We start from the raw sequence: 19,179 nt of genomic DNA on the forward strand, positions 1-19,179 counted from the left end.
TCGCTGTAAAATCCATGAATAGTTTTTATGATCGATTTTAGAAAAAAAAAATTGTTCGTCTTCATGTTAATTGAATGACTTTTCTAAATATATATATAACTGGACAACACAATTACTCTGTATGTTTATTTTAATCAAAATAAAACAATAAAATATTTAGATCATAAATTTTTTGTTGCACAATAAGGCACAATGACATTACCAATTATAAATGAAAATTACAACTTATTACCTACTAGCTATTGCATATTACCACTATGTCAAAATCTCATACATATCTAAAATTTGTTGGGTCGCCTGAAATTGATATTACTCCAAAATTTACAACCCATAGTTTTTAACACAATAAAAGTGAAAACCGTTGACTTCCCATTAATAGATTTGTCACCATACAAATGAAAAGGTCCATTTCGATCAGATTTGATATGGAGTAGAAAAACCCAAGAGTGCAAAACAAAGTACACTTATTTATAAAATGCCATAAATTATAAAATTGTCAAACACATATCACTATTTCCGTAACGTTCAAATCTTCTTCACTCGTTTCCCTCTAAATAACTCCTTTTTTTCAGGTTTAGTTTTCGTTTGTTTTTTAAAAAAAATGAACCTTTTAATCAATATTTAATGCTACATTTGTTTTATTGTTTAGGTGTAGAGTTGTACTAGTGTGGACAAGGAGACGAGAGTGATAAATACTCATTAGACCAACTACGTACTAATGTTAGAAGGAAGTTCTAATCAAATTATACGTTCATGCATTTCTTTTTTTTTATCTCAGGACCGGTAATAAGTGAAGTAATCCACCAAACTTACAGATTAGTCATTCTTCGTCTTACTTCGTATAGTACAACCAAACTCACACAGTCACTTATGCGGAGTATTTTAATAGGATGTTATTTTACTTATTAATATCCTTTTATATTTTCTCCTTACATTATATACACATGTACGAAAATGTGAAAGGGTGTACCGTACACGCAGGTACATCTTAGATGTGTTGTCCTGTTCTTTTGCGGAAGCGACAAATAAAAAGGAACGAAGGAGTACTATGTACTTCCTCTGTATTTTTTCTAGGGTTACATATACCATTTTTGCGGCCGTATTGTATTTATTTAGAGGTTACATTTTTTTTTTGCAAGTTTTCTACTCATTCACAAATTATTTAATATTTAGGGGCTGTTTGGTTGACATCAAAAAATGGGGGAAGTAGAAATTCATGTGAATTTATAATTTGGCTAGGTGTTTGGTTGACATAAAAAAAGTAAAAATTGAGGAAGTTTGAATTCCTACAAAACATGGGAAGTAAATTACCTAGCCCCCCTTGATCAATTAAAGTTATGTTAAGTTCTAATTCCCATGTTGTTAACCAAACAAGTCAAATAAATTCTATAAATTTAACAAAGGGACTAATTTCCCTTAAATTACATTCTTATGTCAACCAAACAAGTACTTAGAGCATACTTCGTATATCTTACTTACCTATAAGACTACTACTATAATAAACTACCAACATAAGTTGGTGGGGAACTCACCTTGTAACTTTGAGGTCACAAGGTCGAGCCTCATCAACTACGAAATGTTTGGGAGTGGCTCAAACGAAGAGATGTGTAGCTGGGACTGGTTAACCCTAGGTGCTGATTCATTAGGGTTTCTTCTTCTTACCAAGTAAAAAACTACTATAATAAACGCATTCTCTACTTTGATTAAAATACATTTTTCTATCATATTTTATTTATTTGTTTATTACCCCTTCACCACTTGCTTTATTATTTACTAGTCTTATATGCACGCGATGCGTGCGAAATTATTATATGCATCGCATGCATATAAGACTTATGAAATAGGCAAAGCAGGTCACAAAGATTGACGGAATGGTGAAATCGAGAGCCCAACAAATTCACATCTTGCTATGAAGCATCTTGATTTATAGATTAGTAACTGTGAATTTGAACATAATCAAGAACACTGTAGTAACACTGTATTTTCATAGTTACAAATTCACATCTTGCTATGAAGCATCTTGAATTGTAAATTCATATCGTGCTATGAAGCATCCATAGATCAATCAAGAACACTGTAGTAACTATGAATCTTCCCTAAATCTCAAAAATAAAATGTAACTATTACAATCCCATTATCAACCCATGAAACATTCAACACCAAAACAGACAACCTACTCTACTGAAAATGAAGGACACATATATATTCAAGAGGCTATAGTTGCCAAGCTTGCAAAAAGTTCAATTAATAGACTATTTAGTAAGTAAGAGAGGTCAATTACAACTTCAATCTGGTGTTATTTTCCCCTATCTATAGAAGTTGATACAAACATCTTAGTTAATGTTTGCAAAGGGAGCCCTGCTAAGCCAATCTGTATTCTAATGATGTGGTGGCAGTGTCTTGGTTTCGGCCTGTAGAGGTTCTGATCTTTCCCCAACATCTACATGTAGATTGACATTCATAGAGGGAACGACAACTCTTTTCTCCGGTGTTGCCTGCTCACCTACCTTGTAAATAGATGTAATGCTTAATAAGGTACACTTCCAATTGGTTCTGAATGGTTGTGAGACTTTTGCCGTGCTCAATGTGCAAAGATTCAAGCTGATTGAGGCACTTATTTGATAAGGAGTTCATCTTTTCCTTTGTTTCCTTGTCTAACATATAAGTATCTGCAAGTGTCCCACACACACACACACACACTTGTTTAGCATCTGCATCAAGCAAACATTGGTTCAGGTAACAAAAAAGGTTCTGCATCGAGAAAGGCAGGTAACAAAAAACGTACCCTTAAGTTTAAAAAGCAGACTTGACACAATAAATCAAATTCAGCATTCTTCACCGATGATGTTGTGATACATTGACTCTGTGTCGTTTCATTTACACAGACTCTTTTACTGTCATCAGTAAATGCTAATTAGTTGAGTACAAAGTGAAACAGACCATCGATCAAGATAGGCTTATGCTTACTTGATGGTAGATTGTATTCTTAATGTTCCATCATCATTTAATTTTTTGACTGAATGTGCAGCTCTTTTCCAGTGCTCTCTTGAGTTATTAACCTGGTGTGAGCTGAGAACCAGAGAAAAGTTATCAGAAGGCTGCTAAATTAATTAACCTAGCTCTAAACATTCAAAACAATCTAATTACCAACATTATACCTCGCTCGGGATGGAATATATGGCTGTAAATTTACTCCAATATATGGCTGTAAAAATTATCGAGCCCCCATTTCTAAAGCTTGTGACAGCAAAATACCTCGCTCAGGGTTTACAAAGCCTGACAGCGCAAAAACTACCCCTTCTTGTCCATAATATACCGAAAAATCATAATCAAATACATTAAGAACAATTTGACATAAATTTGGTAGAAACGGACTAATTCACTCATGATTCTTCAGCTAAAGAGAGAGAGAAAAAACGCAAAAAATACCTTAACCTTCATCTCACAGTATTGAGCAACAACAAAATCCATAAGCATCGAGCGATTAGTTGACAGGGCATCGTATCACTGCTCTTCTCGAAGCTAATCGTCTCAACTTTTTCGGATTCCTCACGTGATATTCTCTCAAAAAATATAACAGAACCATCCTTCAACTTCGACCTGCAAAATATTCAACCAAATTCAAACAAAGATTGATGAAAATTCTGAGAAATCACATAATTTTATTAAAATTGAATTGAATTAAAGAAGCTAGGTTAATGAAAATTCTGGGAACTTTAATATCGATATCAATACAACATCTCTGTCATATTTCTACAACAAAATAGTTGATATTTAGTCATTTTTAACCTAAATATCAAATTACCAGCAAAAGTCAACGAAACCCGGAATCTTACTCACGGGAAAATGAACATAGAATCATATAAAGCATCAAAACAACAAATATTCCCAGAAATCAATCGATTCAGATAATAACTGTTGCAAACAGTATTGAGTAATTTTTATAGCTCGGTCGATAATTTTTACAGCCATATATTGAAGTACTATTCCACTCACAATTCCAACCCCACAGAAACCCAGATACTGAAATTCCTGTTAAATTCATTGGTTTTTTTTGACATTATGGTTAATTTCTCTAAGAATTTAACTCAAAAAATTAAATTCCAGAAAAACCCGCTTGTTAAATTCTTATTAAATTGACATAATGAACTGAGTTTTGACAAAATTTGTATTCCGTGTTCTGTTTTAGATGGAAGAAAGTGAAATTAAGGAGGCTAGAGAAGTTGGAGGGAGTACCCAGAAGACGATATTTGTAGTAGGAGCAACTGGAAGTACTGGTAAAAGGATTGTTGAACAGTTATTGTCTAAGGGTTACTCTATTAAGGCTGGAGTTTGTGATGAAGGAAATAATGCCCTTGGTCCAAGTATGCATTCTATGTTAAGTCTAATAAATGCGGTTCAGTATTAATTAACAAGTTAATAATTCAGTGAGATCAAGTGAGCTGAATGCCTAGCTAGAGGCCGCTTCAGTTCAAGTGGAATTAATGATATTAATCCACAGCTTACTCTTGACTGAACCCGTAGGGTCACACAAATAGTACGTAAACGGATCAAGTATTTAATGGCATTAAATACTCCATCTATGAATATTCGGAACCGACGGATCTTGGTTTCAGTGGGAGCTAAGATCGTCACAGGCAAGAAATGAATACTCCGGAAACGATGATATTGCCGGAAACGGAAATATGGATCGTATCGGAAATATGAATATTATCCAAGTCGTAGATGTTGCCGGAAACGGAAACATGGTACGTATCGGAAAATATTATTGGAAATGGAAATATTACCAGAATCGGAAATATTACCGGAAACGGAAATATTGTCAGAATCGGAAATATTACCGGAATCGGAAAATAATTCCGGAAACGGAAATATTAAATATTTGTTCGAAACGGAAATTAATTCCGGAATCGGAAATATTAAATATTGTTCGTATCGGAAATAGATTCCGGAAATGGAAATTTAATCGGAAGCGTATCGTACGAATTAGCATCGGACGAGGCCTGCCGGACGAAGGCCCAGCACGAAGCCAGGCCATCGCCCAGCAAGCACGCACGCCACAGCCCAGCGCGCACAAGGCCGCGCATGCGTGGGCCGCGCTGCGTGGGCTGCTGCTCGCATGCGTGGGCAGCCCTTGTGGCTGCCGTGTGTGTGTGAGTTTGAGCTCATGCGAGATTCCTGAATCTGCAAGAGTCAGTGTATGATTAAATGTCTATTCCTATTGGATAAATTGATTAAGTAGAATTCATGTAGAATTCTAATTCCAATTAATTCGCATCCTACTAGGATTACGATTCCTTTTCCATAACTCTATAAATAAAGGCCTAGGGGTCATAATTTATACACAAGTTTTCAAAGTATTCAAAAGTGAGTTTTTGAGAGAAAATTCAAACACCCATCTTGCCCCAAAAGTGCCGAATTTTCTGAGTACCTTAAGGGCGATTCTAGTTGGTCAATCTTAAGGCGGATCCGGACGTGCTGTGGACTTTCTACGGAGGGACGACACTTGGAGTCCTAAAAGACTTGTTCTTGTTCGGTTCGGGCGCAGCTAGGGAAGGCACGCAACAAAGAGTATGCATCTAATTATGCTATATGATTATGTGTAAATAATATGTTTCCTGGGTTAATGGTTGTTTCCGCATGATCTATGTAAATGTCATATGTATCATAACCTAACAGTGGTATCACGAGCCCCTTATTATTTTCATAATCTAAATTGCATGAACATGGTTAAATATTACAAATTTGCAAGAATTAAAAGGGGTGATTAATTTTCGTAATTGTTAATTAATTGCAAATTGCGTTTATTTAATTATATGTACGCAGTTTTTCGGCAGTTTCTTCATTACTCATCCGAATTGAGTGATTTTTGTGTCAATTCCGCATGTAAAAGGCATTCTAAAATTTTGACAAAAATAGTATTTTTCTGCCGAACCCAGAATTCTCAAATTCGAAGCCTAACTATGACTTTTCGAAGGTTTTAGTTTTTCGGATGCAAAATTTCGTAAATTTAAGATGTTAAATTAAATATTTGCGATTCCTGTTGATAAATCTTGAATTTTTGATTGACCTACTGCATATGTTTAACAAGTTTGAATGCCTAGTCTTGTTAATTATGCAATCTAATTTGTAATTATGATTAATTTGTTGAAAATTAGAATAATTTAGAATTAATTTGATTTTCATAATTAATTGTAATTTAATTAGAAACCTATGATTAAAAACCACCATAAAAATTGTAAATTTACGATAAATTTTAAATTTTTATGACCTAGACTTGAATCCATATCAATCGGAAATCAATTGGATAATAAATTTTCGATTTTTCGCCCTAAAATTATGAAATTTATATTATTTATTAATTTGTCATTAATTTTAAATATAAATTTTAAATTTTTATGCGATTCGTTCAAATAACTTGCACGCACGAAGCAATGGACGCTTCGTGTTACCCTTAAGGGGTGTTGTATAATGCGGGCATGCGACGACGAGCAAGGGAGCTCGTCGCCCGTGCGGCACGAATGCAATGAGCAAGGGCGTAGTGCACGAGCACAAGGCAGCAGCCCTGCCTTGTGTCGTGTGCCACGAGCAATGAACGGATGGGCATGGGCGAGGGGCGAGCCAAGGCAGTCGCGTGTGGGCAGCAAGCGAGCTGCGCCACAGCGCGCGCTGCCTCGCACAACAGCGCGCAGCCTCGTGCGCAGCGAGCGCAAGCTCGCGTGCCACGAGCGCTGCGCACAGCATCACTCGCGCGCACAGCGCGCGACGTCGCCCGCCCAGCGAGCGATGTCGCGCACCAGCGAGCGATGGCTCGCGCGCGCGCAGCGAGCGATCTCGCGCGCCAGCGAGCGATGGCTCGCGCGCACCAGCGAGCGATCTCGCGCGCCAGCGAGCGATCTCGCGCGCCAGCGAGCGAACCAGCGCGCCCAGCGAGCGATCTCGCGCGCGCACTGCGAGCGATAGCTCGCGTGCGATGGGGCGCTGTGCGGAGGCTTGCGTATGGGACAGCAGCAGCTATGCAACGAGCGCATGGGCTGCGCGCACATGGCCAGCAATGGCTGTGTGCGTACAGCCCATGGGCGTGCAACGCGTAGGGTGTTTGCGTTACGATTAGATCGTTTTGAATGTTTAATTTGAAAATTTCAGTTCACGTAATTTTAATTAATTTTAAAATTAATAATTTGAATTAATTTCTTGGATTTTAATTTTGAATATTATAATTATAATAAATGGAATTTATTCTAATTATTTTACTAAAATTAAAATCATGAATTAATTTAAATGCGACTGAAATTAAATTAAATTTTGGATTCAATTATAAATTTATATGAGATTTAAATTTTAATTAAATTTGTATGTTTCCGGTTAGACTAGAAATACAATTTTATGTTTAAAATTAGTAAAGCATATGAATTTATTGGTTTGAGTGGGAGTGCTTTTAGTCATAAACTCTTGATTAGGTCTACAAATCCTTAAGGTTAAAACAACTCGATTAGAATTAATAAGGACTGAATAATTGGTAGATTATTGGTGACCTTGATTAATTGCTGCAAATGTTTACGTGATGCATAATGTGTTTTACTAACCAGCTATGTGGGCCATTCATGATAATGAATGGGTGAATGGTATATATTGTATATGTACTGTTTTGCAGGTTATGAAGTGACTAGTATGGCCCAAATAGGATAGAAAATATGGTCTGCGTACCATTAATTTGAATGTAATTGGTCTAAAGTACCAAAGTTGTTTTTCAATTCAAATATGGTCTGCGTACCATCAAATAGTTGTAATTAGTTATAACTTATCCTATTTGAAGAAAATGGTGCCTCCCACGGAGATTTTCAAGACGGACTTTGAAGTCAAAGCTTCAAGATGAAGTCGGGCCATACTAGATCACAAATATCTTATGCATGTTTTAAGTTATTTATTGCTTTAAATATGTCTTAGAATGCATGAGATCAAAAGCTTGATTATGTTGCATGATTAAGGATTTTAGTTCACTTAAAATCTAACCAACATAGTAAGAGCCTTAAGTTCCAAACTTAAAAATTGAGTTAAAAGGTGCCATGCCAAAATATACACTTGCTTGGATATCCTTTACATCAATCTAGTAATAGTTTTCGCTCAGCGAGGTGTTACTTATTGGTCCTAAAGGGGCAAGGTACACAAATAATTGTGATACATGTTAGTTTTGGTGAAACTCAACGATATAAGTAAGGAGTCCTTTTATGTCGTGGCAAATTCGATAGGTTTACCTAATAAGTTCTTAGACGTACCTATCAACCAAGAATAGTTTCTAGACTATTAGCAAAAGGCTTTTGCTTACCTAAGATGTTCTAGGATTAAGTCGACAAACTGTGCTTAGTTCTTCAATGATTTTAGGATCTTGGAATCATTTTATTCACACCTGCCGGAACACATAACTTGAATAAAATGCTTAATAAACATTGAATTATGCATGAATGCTAGAATTTAAGTTTATTAAGAGAAACTGTGAATGGTTATTTATTTGTTTATTCTTTTCAATTGTAGTTTTTAATATGGCAAACAACAATTCATTCAACATTCGATCAATTCTCGAAAAGGAGAAGTTGAACGGGAAAAACTTCCTTGACTGGCAAAGGAACTTGCAAATAGTTCTTATGCAGGAAGAAAAGGAGTATGTCCTAGATGAGGCGATGCCCGAAGCTCCAGGCGACGGGATCACTCAGGCAGCCCTCAATCGTTGGATTGATGCCAACAAGGATGTGAAATGTCTAATGCTCGCCACCATGAGTGCGGATCTGCAGAAAACGTTCATCAACTCAGATGCTTTCACAATCATCAGTGAGTTGAAGAACATGTTCCAAGATCTGGCTCGAGTCGAAAGATTCGAGACTCATAGGCAAATTCTTGAGACCAAGCTTAAGAAAGGCGAGCCCGTAAGTCCACATGTTCTCAAAATGATTGGACTCATTGAGAATATGAGTCGGCTGGATCAGCAATTTTCTCAGGAAATGGCTATAGACACCATCCTCCATTCTCTTCATAGCGGGTATGATCAGTTCAAACTGAACTACAGTATGAATAGTCTGGACAAAACGCTCACTGAGCTTCACGGTATGCTGAAGACCGCTGAAAAAACGCTCAAAAGTGATAAGCAAGATGTGCTTATGGTGCGTGGGGGCAAGTTCAAGAAATCTGGAAAGAAGAGGAATGCTAAGAAAGGCGGCAACAAGGCCAGCCCAACTAAGCAAACTGGCGCCAAATCTGCAAAGAGGAAGGTCAGTCAACCCACTTCTGAATCCGAATGCTTCTACTGCAAGAAGAAGGGGCATTGGAAGAGAGATTGCTTGAAGCTAAAGGAAGATCAGAAGAACGGAACAGTCGTTCCATCTTCAGGTATTTTCGTTATAGACTGTATACTTGCTAATTCAACTTCTTGGGTATTAGATACAGGTTGTGGCTCACACTTATGTTCCAATCCACAGGGACTAAGAAGAAGTAGAAAGTTAAGCAAGGGAGAAGTCGACCTACGAGTGGGAAATGGAGCACGGATTGCTGCATTAGCCGTAGGAACTTACTATTTGTCGTTGCCCTCCGGGCTAGTTTTGGAACTGGAAGAATGTTTCCATGTTCCAAGTCTTACTAAAAACATCATTTCAGTTTCTTGCTTAGATGCTAAGGGATTTTCCTTTATAATAAAAGACAATAGTTGTTCGTTTTATTTTAAAGAGATGTTTTATGGATCTGCTAGATTAGTCAATGGACTTTATTTATTAGATCACGACAAACAAGTATATAACATAAATACCAAAAAGGCCAAAAAGGATGATTCAGATCTCACCTATCTGTGGCATTGTCGATTAGGCCATATAAACTTGAAACGCTTAGAAAGACTTCAAAGGGAAGGAATTCTAGAACCATTTGACTTAGAGGATTATGGTAAATGCGAATCATGTTTACTTGGCAAAATGACAAAGCAACCTTTCTCTAAAGTTGGAGAAAGAGCAAATGAACTATTGGGTTTAATCCATACAGATGTATGTGGACCAATGAGTACAAATGCTAGAGGTGGTTTCAGCTACTTTATCACTTTCACTGATGACTTCAGTAGGTATGGTTATGTCTACCTAATGAAGCATAAGTCTGAATCCTTTGACAAATTCAAGGAATTTCAGAGTGAAGTAGAGAATCAATTAGGCAAGAAGATCAAGGCACTGCGGTCTGATAGAGGCGGTGAATATCTGAGCTATGAATTTGATGACCATCTGAAAGAATGTGGAATTCTATCAGAATTGACTCCTCCTGGAACACCACAATGGAACGGTGTGTCAGAACGGAGGAACAGAACCTTGCTAGACATGGTCAGGTCAATGATGGGTCAGGCCGAACTTCCATTAGAATTTTGGGGACATGCACTAAATACAGCTGCACTCACTATAAATAGAGCTCCGTCTAAAGCTGTCGAAAAGACTCCATACGAATTATGGTTTGGAAAGCCTCCAAATGTGTCTTTTCTTAAGATTTGGGGATGTGAAGTATACGTCAAACGATTAATTTCAGACAAACTTCATCCAAAATCTGACAAATGTATCCTTGTGGGCTATCCAAAGGAAACAAAGGGGTATTACTTCTACAATACATCTGAGAACAAAGTGTTTGTTGCTCGAGATGGTGTCTTTTTGGAGAAAGATCACATTTCCAAAATGACAAGTGGGAGAAAAGTAGACCTCGAAGAAATTCGAGTCGAACAACAAACTCTAGAGAATGCTCAAGATGACATTCAGGATGAAACTCAGAGATCTTTAGAAGAATCTGGTGAGAATCATGGTCAATCTAGAAATGTTACCCCGCGTAGATCGCAAAGATATAGATCTCAACCGGAAAGGTACTTAGGTATTTTGACGAACGAGAGCTATGACGTTCTATTACTTGAAAGTGATGAACCTGCGACTTACAAGCAAGCTATGACGAGCCCTAGCTCCAAGCAATGGCAAGAAGCCATGCAATCTGAATTAGACTCCATGTCTGAAAACCAAGTATGGGATTTGGTCGATTTGCCAGATGGCTACCAAGCCATTGGAAGCAAATGGGTTTTCAAACTGAAAAAGGACAAGGATGGGAAACTTGAAGTTTTCAAAGCTAGATTGGTTGCGAAAGGTTACAGGCAAGTCCACGGTGTGGATTACGATGAAACCTTTTCACCAGTTGCAATGCTAAAGTCTATTCGAATAATGTTAGCAATCGCTGCATATTACGATTACGAAATATGGCAGATGGATGTCAAAACTGCTTTCTTAAACGGCGTTTTAACAGAAACTGTGTTTATGACACAGCCTGAAGGTTTTGAGGATCCAAAGAATGCTAAAAAGGTATGCAAGCTAAAGAAATCAATCTACGGATTGAAGCAGGCATCCAGGAGCTGGAATATACGTTTTGATGAAGCGGTCAGTGACTTTGGTTTCATCAAGAACGCAGACGAATCTTGTGTATACAAGAAGGTCAGTGGGAGCAAAATTGCTTTCCTAGTATTATATGTCGACGACATATTGCTTATCGGAAATGACATTCCTATGTTGAACTCTGTCAAGATTTGGCTTGGGAAATGTTTTTCGATGAAGGATCTAGGGGAAGCACAGTACATATTGGGCATCAAGATTTACAGAGATAGATCTAAAAAGATGATTGGACTTAGTCAAAGCACTTATATAAATAAGGTGCTTGATAGGTTCAAGATGGCGGACTCCAAACGAGGCTACCTACCCATGTCTCATGGAATGACTCTAAGCAAGACTCAGTGCCCAAAAACACTTGATGAGCGTAGACGAATGAATGGGATTCCATATGCATCATTGATTGGTTCAATAATGTATGCTATGATATGTACACGCCCGGATGTTGCGTACGCACTCAGTGCTACGAGCAGATACCAGTCAGACCCAGGAGAGGCGCATTGGACTGCTGCCAAGAACATTCTGAAGTACCTAAAAAGGCACAAAGATGACTTCCTGGTCTATGGTGGAGATGATGAATTAATTGTTAAAGGCTATACGGACGCAAGTTTCCAAACCGACAAAGATGATTTCAGATCACAGTCTGGGTTTGTCTTCTGCCTTAACGGAGGAGCAGTAAGCTGGAAAAGTGCTAAGCAAAGCACCATTGCGGATTCTACAACTGAAGCGGAGTACATTGCTGCACATGAAGCAGCAAAGGAAGCTATATGGCTAAGGAAGTTCATAGGAGAACTTGGTGTAGTCCCCTCCATTAAAGGACCAATAGCCCTGTATTGTGATAATAACGGAGCTATTGCACAGGCAAAAGAGCCTAGACACCACCAGAGAGTCAAGCATGTACTTCGTAGATTTCACCTTCTACGAGAGTTCGTTGAAAGAAAAGAAGTCGAGATAAGCAAAATTGGAACTGATGACAACATATCAGATCCATTAACTAAACCTCTGCCGCAAGCGAAGCACAACTCGCACACTGCAGCTATGGGAATCAAGCATATTGGAGAATGGCTTTGATGTCTCTGTTTAATGTTTTAAAGTTTTAGAGTTTAAATCTTTGTAAAACATTATTGGTTAATCATTCACAATAAATGAAAGGAATTCATTTTTCCATTTAATTTGTGGTTTATTAAATGACGAGTCCCTTCAACTTGACGATATATTCAAGATAGACTGTCAGGACCAGTCCTGTGACTAAGAAATGTCTATCAAGTGAACTTGAATGTCAAAGGTTGAAAATGGTCCCTAATCGGAGTTTTCTATAAAATTGGACGCATAGAAAACGTTAGACGATTAGAATGCAAGATGACTAGTAGTTCTGTTTCTTGAACTATGTGGACATGGCAATGTCATAATCATTTGCATAGATACTTACTTTGGGAAGACTAGTATCGGACAAGACCTATGAAACTTTACTGTAAGAGATGAAAGTCTGTCATAAGTAAATTTCATTAAATTATTAGACACTAAATCCTCAATACCTGAGTGATTTGAGATTACTTGTTTGAGAACTGGTTGCTTTGACGTTGACCAACCGTCGCACCGTAAAAGGAGGCTATAAAGGCAACGCTCAGGTAATCACCTATCAAACGAAGTCTAATCTCAAGATCGCAAGATTGGGATTGTCCTCCCATAAATCGGGATGAGATGCTTAAAAGTTGTACAAGGCCACTCGGAGAGCTAGAAACTGTGAAATGCATGGCCGTGCTCGGATGAATCATAGGCTATGATTATCTGTTTATTTGATCAGTTGAACTCTGAAACCGAGGAACACCTCTGGACATAATAAGGATGACAACTCTTACCTTATGTTCAAGAGCAAGCATCGAGCGACAAAGGAATTAGGAAATGCACACTTGTCCCTAAGGACAAGTGGGAGACTGAAGGAAATAATGCCCTTGGTCCAAGTATGCATTCTATGTTAAGTCTAATAAATGCGGTTCAGTATTAATTAACAAGTTAATAATTCAGTGAGATCAAGTGAGCTGAATGCCTAGCTAGAGGCCGCTTCAGTTCAAGTGGAATTAATGATATTAATCCACAGCTTACTCTTGACTGAACCCGTAGGGTCACACAAATAGTACGTAAACGGATCAAGTATTTAATGGCATTAAATACTCCATCTATGAATATTCGGAACCGACGGATCTTGGTTTCAGTGGGAGCTAAGATCGTCACAGGCAAGAAATGAATACTCCGGAAACGATGATATTGCCGGAAACGGAAATATGGATCGTATCGGAAATATGAATATTATCCAAGTCGTAGATGTTGCCGGAAACGGAAACATGGTACGTATCGGAAAATATTATTGGAAATGGAAATATTACCAGAATCGGAAATATTACCGGAAACGGAAATATTGTCAGAATCGGAAATATTACCGGAATCGGAAAATAATTCCGGAAACGGAAATATTAAATATTTGTTCGAAACGGAAATTAATTCCGGAATCGGAAATATTAAATATTGTTCGTATCGGAAATAGATTCCGGAAATGGAAATTTAATCGGAAGCGTATCGTACGAATTAGCATCGGACGAGGCCTGCCGGACGAAGGCCCAGCACGAAGCCAGGCCATCGCCCAGCAAGCACGCACGCCACAGCCCAGCGCGCACAAGGCCGCGCATGCGTGGGCCGCGCTGCGTGGGCTGCTGCTCGCATGCGTGGGCAGCCCTTGTGGCTGCCGTGTGTGTGTGAGTTTGAGCTCATGCGAGATTCCTGAATCTGCAAGAGTCAGTGTATGATTAAATGTCTATTCCTATTGGATAAATTGATTAAGTAGAATTCATGTAGAATTCTAATTCCAATTAATTCGCATCCTACTAGGATTACGATTCCTTTTCCATAACTCTATAAATAAAGGCCTAGGGGTCATAATTTATACACAAGTTTTCAAAGTATTCAAAAGTGAGTTTTTGAGAGAAAATTCAAACACCCATCTTGCCCCAAAAGTGCCGAATTTTCTGAGTACCTTAAGGGCGATTCTAGTTGGTCAATCTTAAGGCGGATCCGGACGTGCTGTGGACTTTCTACGGAGGGACGACACTTGGAGTCCTAAAAGACTTGTTCTTGTTCGGTTCGGGCGCAGCTAGGGAAGGCACGCAACAAAGAGTATGCATCTAATTATGCTATATGATTATGTGTAAATAATATGTTTCCTGGGTTAATGGTTGTTTCCGCATGATCTATGTAAATGTCATATGTATCATAACCTAACATGTGACATTGAGAAGGCGAAAATCGCCTTTTCGACTAATCCTACCCTTCAAATTGTAAGTGTTTTTTACAACTTGTCCCTAACTTCGGAAAGAAATGAAAGTTCTGAAGATGTTCCACATTTGTGAATCAGTATGACAATTTGATAAAGAAATTTGGTATTGAGGTTGATACAAACATCTTGAAGGTGATACAAACATCAAATTGTGGAACTATTTTCACCAAAATCAACCAAGCAACTATCAAGTCCCATAAAAAAATATCTCAAATTGGTAAAATTAAATTAGTAAAAACAAATTGATAAATTTAAATCAAATGAAACTCACCGCGGTTGTTGCTGCTGTTATTATTGTTGTTGTTGTCGGAAACTCGCCATCCCCGCCCTCGCTCCGCCGGTCCCTGCACCACCTCCGCCGTAGAACACATCTCCGAAAAACCCAGACGTCATCGTTTTCTTCTTCTCACCTTCCGATTGTTTGATTTGAAGCTAATACATTAGAAAAAAGACAAAAGCAAAACTTATAAGGAATCCAAATCAGATTTCTAAAACCTATTAGGAATCCAAATCAGATTTCTAAAACCTAATCAAAAGCAAAACCTCGTAATGAAAATTGCAAAAACGAAAACAAAATAGCATTTAAAATCCTTGGTTTCTAAAATCGGGGTCGGAAAAACAGAATCAAATCCAAAGAAACCACAAAATTGATGAAAAAAAATTGAATTGATTGTATTAATTACTTGAGAATGAGATTGGACATGAGAGAGGACTAAAACGGGGACGTTTTGTTGGAGGTCTGAGGCGGTGAAAGCCATTGAAGAGCAGAAGAATTGGTTCTAATTTTGGAGTGAGACATTAGAAGGTTTCAATCAAGGATAGAGATTCGGAAGCCATTTGACCGTTTCTTTATTTTTGGAGAGAGAGAGGAATAACAATAAAATGTAATGGTGAAAGAGCTGAGGGTATTTCTGTAAATTACTTGGTGGACATAAAAAGTGATGTTACGGAAAAGCCCTCAGCTCTTGGCTTATATAATAGAGATATTACATTCAACTTTTCTTTCTCAATACTTGTACGGTTATACCGGGGGGTCGTTTTTTTTCGTATATTAGATATGTGTGGCAACACAGATATCAGCTAAAAGAGAAATAGCTAAATGACAAAAAAAATGAAGTACCATTCTATAAAAAAAAGTACTCCGTACCATTTTGTAAAAAAAAGTACTTCCTCCGTTTCTTTTTGTTTGTTACGTATTCCTTTTAGGGTGTTTCACAATGTTTGTTACATAGGGGAATCTTTCCTTTTATAAACTTATTATACTATCATTTTTTGTGCCAACTTTTAATTTTAATTGGTCCAATTTTTTCAACTCATTCAATTTCTTTACTATTTCCTAACTATGTTAAGTTAGCAATCTTTGTGCTTTTCCATTATTGGTTTATTTTGATAAATAAAGCAATCTTATTGGTTGTTGTAATGATTAGTGGATTGAGTTTTTACTTGGGTTAATTGTTTTAATAAAAAGAAAAAGAATCTTTATTATACGTTAATAAACGTGCAAAAGTCCAAACGTAACAAACAAAAAGAAACGGAGGGAGTATCATTTTTGTTTAAAAAAGTACATTTTTTTTTATCTTCTTTCTACTTTTGTCTTATGCTATGATATACACTAACAAGCATATATCAGATATGCAAAAATACTTCCTCGTTGTACCTGCTAACATATAACTCTTACGGAGGGAGTATTATTTAGAAAAACTTTAATCTATTACCCTTTTAATACTACATAAATGAATCATCGGATATGATGCCCAAATGTTGGCCACTTCAAGTCAACCTAACAACCCTCACATTTGGTGAGAAAATACATAAAAGTCATAATCTTTCCATTCTCTTCCCCCCAAAATTTAATTTAAATATATAAAAAAAAAACCACCCTCCTCATTAAATTCCCCCCCTCCCCTGTCTTTCTCCCTCACTATCAATAATTTATGACTCTCAATAAAAATAATTTTTTTTGGTAATTCCTTAATCAGATCTTTATTACATAATTAATTACCCTCCCCCCTCGGGAAATGATAAATCCAAGGAAGAATTTCACTTCTTCCAAGGAAATCACCTTTAAAAAAATGTGGATTTCCTTGGAAGAAGCAAAATTTTCCTTGGATTTATCAATTCCCTCCCCCCTCCTCTCTTTCCTCTATTTTGGTAGATTCATTTCAATTTCAAATTCACTGATTTCCATTTATTGCTACCCACTTACATCACCATCTCCCTCCCCTCCTCTCCCCCTTTGACTTCCATTTCCTTCCTTTTCTCTCTATTTTGTTTTCTTTCATAAAAAAAAAAATTAAAAAAATCCCATATTTTCTTCATATTTAGAGTACATTGTTCATTTGTAAAAAACCCATCTAAAAGAAATGGAGCATCCATCAATGTTACTACCTCCGCCACCGCGGCCACCCCTACTTCCACCACCACCACCGCACCACAAAAGTTTTCAGCCTTCAGCCTTAAATTTAGACAACAAAATCAACCCAAGTATCATCCTAATCATAATCATCCTGGCAATAATATTTTTCGTTTCGGGATTACTTCACCTTTTAGTTAGATTTTTACTAAGACCTAGCCAAAGAAACCCAGATGAATTTCTGGAAAATGTGACCGCACTCCAAGGGCAGTTACAGCAACTCTTCCATCTTCACGATGCTGGTGTTGATCAATCTTTCATTGACACTCTCCCTGTTTTTCAGTACAAAACGATTATCGGTCTTAAAGACCCTTTCGATTGCGCTGTCTGTTTGTGCGAGTTCGAGCCTGATGATAAGTTGAGGCTGTTACCGAAATGTAGCCATGCTTTTCATGTCGATTGCATTGATACATGGCTTCTTTCTCACTCCACTTGCCCGCTTTGTCGAGCGAGCTTGCTGCAGGACTTTGGGGCTACAAATAATTTCTCACCGGTTGTTTGTGTTCTTGAATCGGGGAGTAACACTGTGGAAAGCTCCCGGGAGTTGGAGAGGGGGAATAGTTCGAATCATCGGGATGAATTCGGGTCAAACCGGAGTGACACGGCGGAGGAGGTTGCAAAGACGAAGAAGAAGGAAGATAAGATTGTTACGGTTAAGCTGGGGAAGTTCAGAAATGTGGACGGCGGTGAAGGAAGTAGTGATATTATTACTACTACAAATAACAGTAGTAATAATAATAATACTCAAAATGGTGGTGGTGGCGGTGGCGGCGGCGTTGGCGGCGGAAGTGGTGGTGGAAATAATCTGGGTTCGAGGCGGTGTTACTCCATGGGATCATTTGCGTACGTTTTAGACGACGCAACATCATTGCAAGTACCTATAAGAACGCCGATAAAGAAGGCGAGAACGACTACTAAAAACAAATCCGGGTTAAAAGCCGGGCAAAGATCCGCAATGTCGGAGTACGGAGGTGGCGATTCGAGGAGGGAGTTCAACGGGATCGACGCTTTTCGAAGCCTCGAGATTCTTGGGAATAATAACAATGGTGGTGGAAGTGGGAGTACTAGTAACAAAGAAAGTTTTTCGATCTCGAAGATTTGGTTAAGAGGTAATGGAGATAAAAATAACAAAAAATCAGGGAACGTTATAGGCAACGGAAATGGTAACGGTAACGGGAACGTTATTGGCATTAGCAATGGAAATGGTAATGGAAATGTTATTATTGGCAACGGAAATGGTAATGGTAACGGGAATGAGATGGATAGGTCATCGAGGAGGACGATTTCGGAGTTTGAAGTAGATGTGAGTGAATTAGGAATTGATGAAGAGACACAAAGTTGTTATAGTGTTGATTCACTTGCAAATCCAACTACAACAACATCTTCTACTAGAAGAACACTTCTTTGGCTAATGGGAAGACAAAACAAGATTGTTCATAATCATTCATCCTCCTTTTCATCAAATATTTAGCTTATTTTCTTGGAAATTTTCTCATACAACTATTGGTGTTTTATTTTATAAGGTAAAGTTCTTGTTATTTTCTAGTACTATTTTTTTCGTAGATTTTCGAGTAGAATATTGGGTTATAAAATGAAATTGAAATTGGTATGATATCATATCATATACAAGTAGATACAAAACAGAATTTTGTGCATGTGATTGGAAGATAATTAAACACTTTATTTAGTGAAAGAATAGATTGGAAACTTCATTTTGTACTATTAAATCTCATTATTTTATGTTTCAAGATTCTTTTACTTGCTCTATGAGTCTATTGCATATTGTTTTTTTGTATCCCTTCTTTGATTATAAATTCCATCTATTCATAGCCGTTTGTCTAAAGAGGATGGAGAATTCTTATTCATGGATTTCAATTCTCTTAATTTTTTTTTAATAACAATTACATTTTTTTTTACGGAGTACTACCTCCGTTTCAAAATGATATTTACAGTTACTATTTGCACGGACTCAAATGCAATATTTAACTAATAATAAATCTAAT

General features: G+C 37.5%; 1 protein-coding gene and 1 long non-coding RNA gene across 3 annotated transcripts; one reads left to right on the forward strand and one right to left on the reverse strand.

Moving 5' to 3' along the window:
- Positions 1-2,048: 2,048 nt before the first annotated feature.
- Positions 2,049-15,597, reverse strand: LOC110795387 (uncharacterized). 2 transcript variants are annotated; one of them, XR_008927031.1, is made up of 7 exons: positions 15,447-15,597; positions 15,035-15,195; positions 3,430-3,600; positions 3,159-3,297; positions 2,968-3,069; positions 2,786-2,894; positions 2,049-2,669 (listed from the first exon to the last, which is right to left on the reverse strand). It is a non-coding gene; the product is annotated as an uncharacterized lncRNA (long non-coding RNA). The 2 variants fall into 2 exon arrangements; XR_008927032.1 differs by having other exon boundaries at positions 3,159-3,300.
- A 1,294-nt stretch (positions 15,598-16,891) lies between these two features.
- LOC110795394 (RING-H2 finger protein ATL13) lies at positions 16,892-18,934 on the forward strand. The gene has a single exon (XM_022000400.2). The coding sequence runs from the start codon at positions 17,127-17,129 to the stop codon at positions 18,645-18,647; it is 1,521 nt and encodes a 506-aa protein (XP_021856092.2). The 5' UTR covers positions 16,892-17,126; the 3' UTR covers positions 18,648-18,934.
- The last annotated feature ends 245 nt before the right edge of the window (positions 18,935-19,179 follow it).

The sequence above is a fragment of the Spinacia oleracea genome, chromosome 2 (genome assembly GCF_020520425.1).
Source record: "Spinacia oleracea cultivar Varoflay chromosome 2, BTI_SOV_V1, whole genome shotgun sequence".
In the NCBI taxonomy this organism is placed as follows: Eukaryota; Viridiplantae; Streptophyta; class Magnoliopsida; order Caryophyllales; family Amaranthaceae; genus Spinacia; species Spinacia oleracea.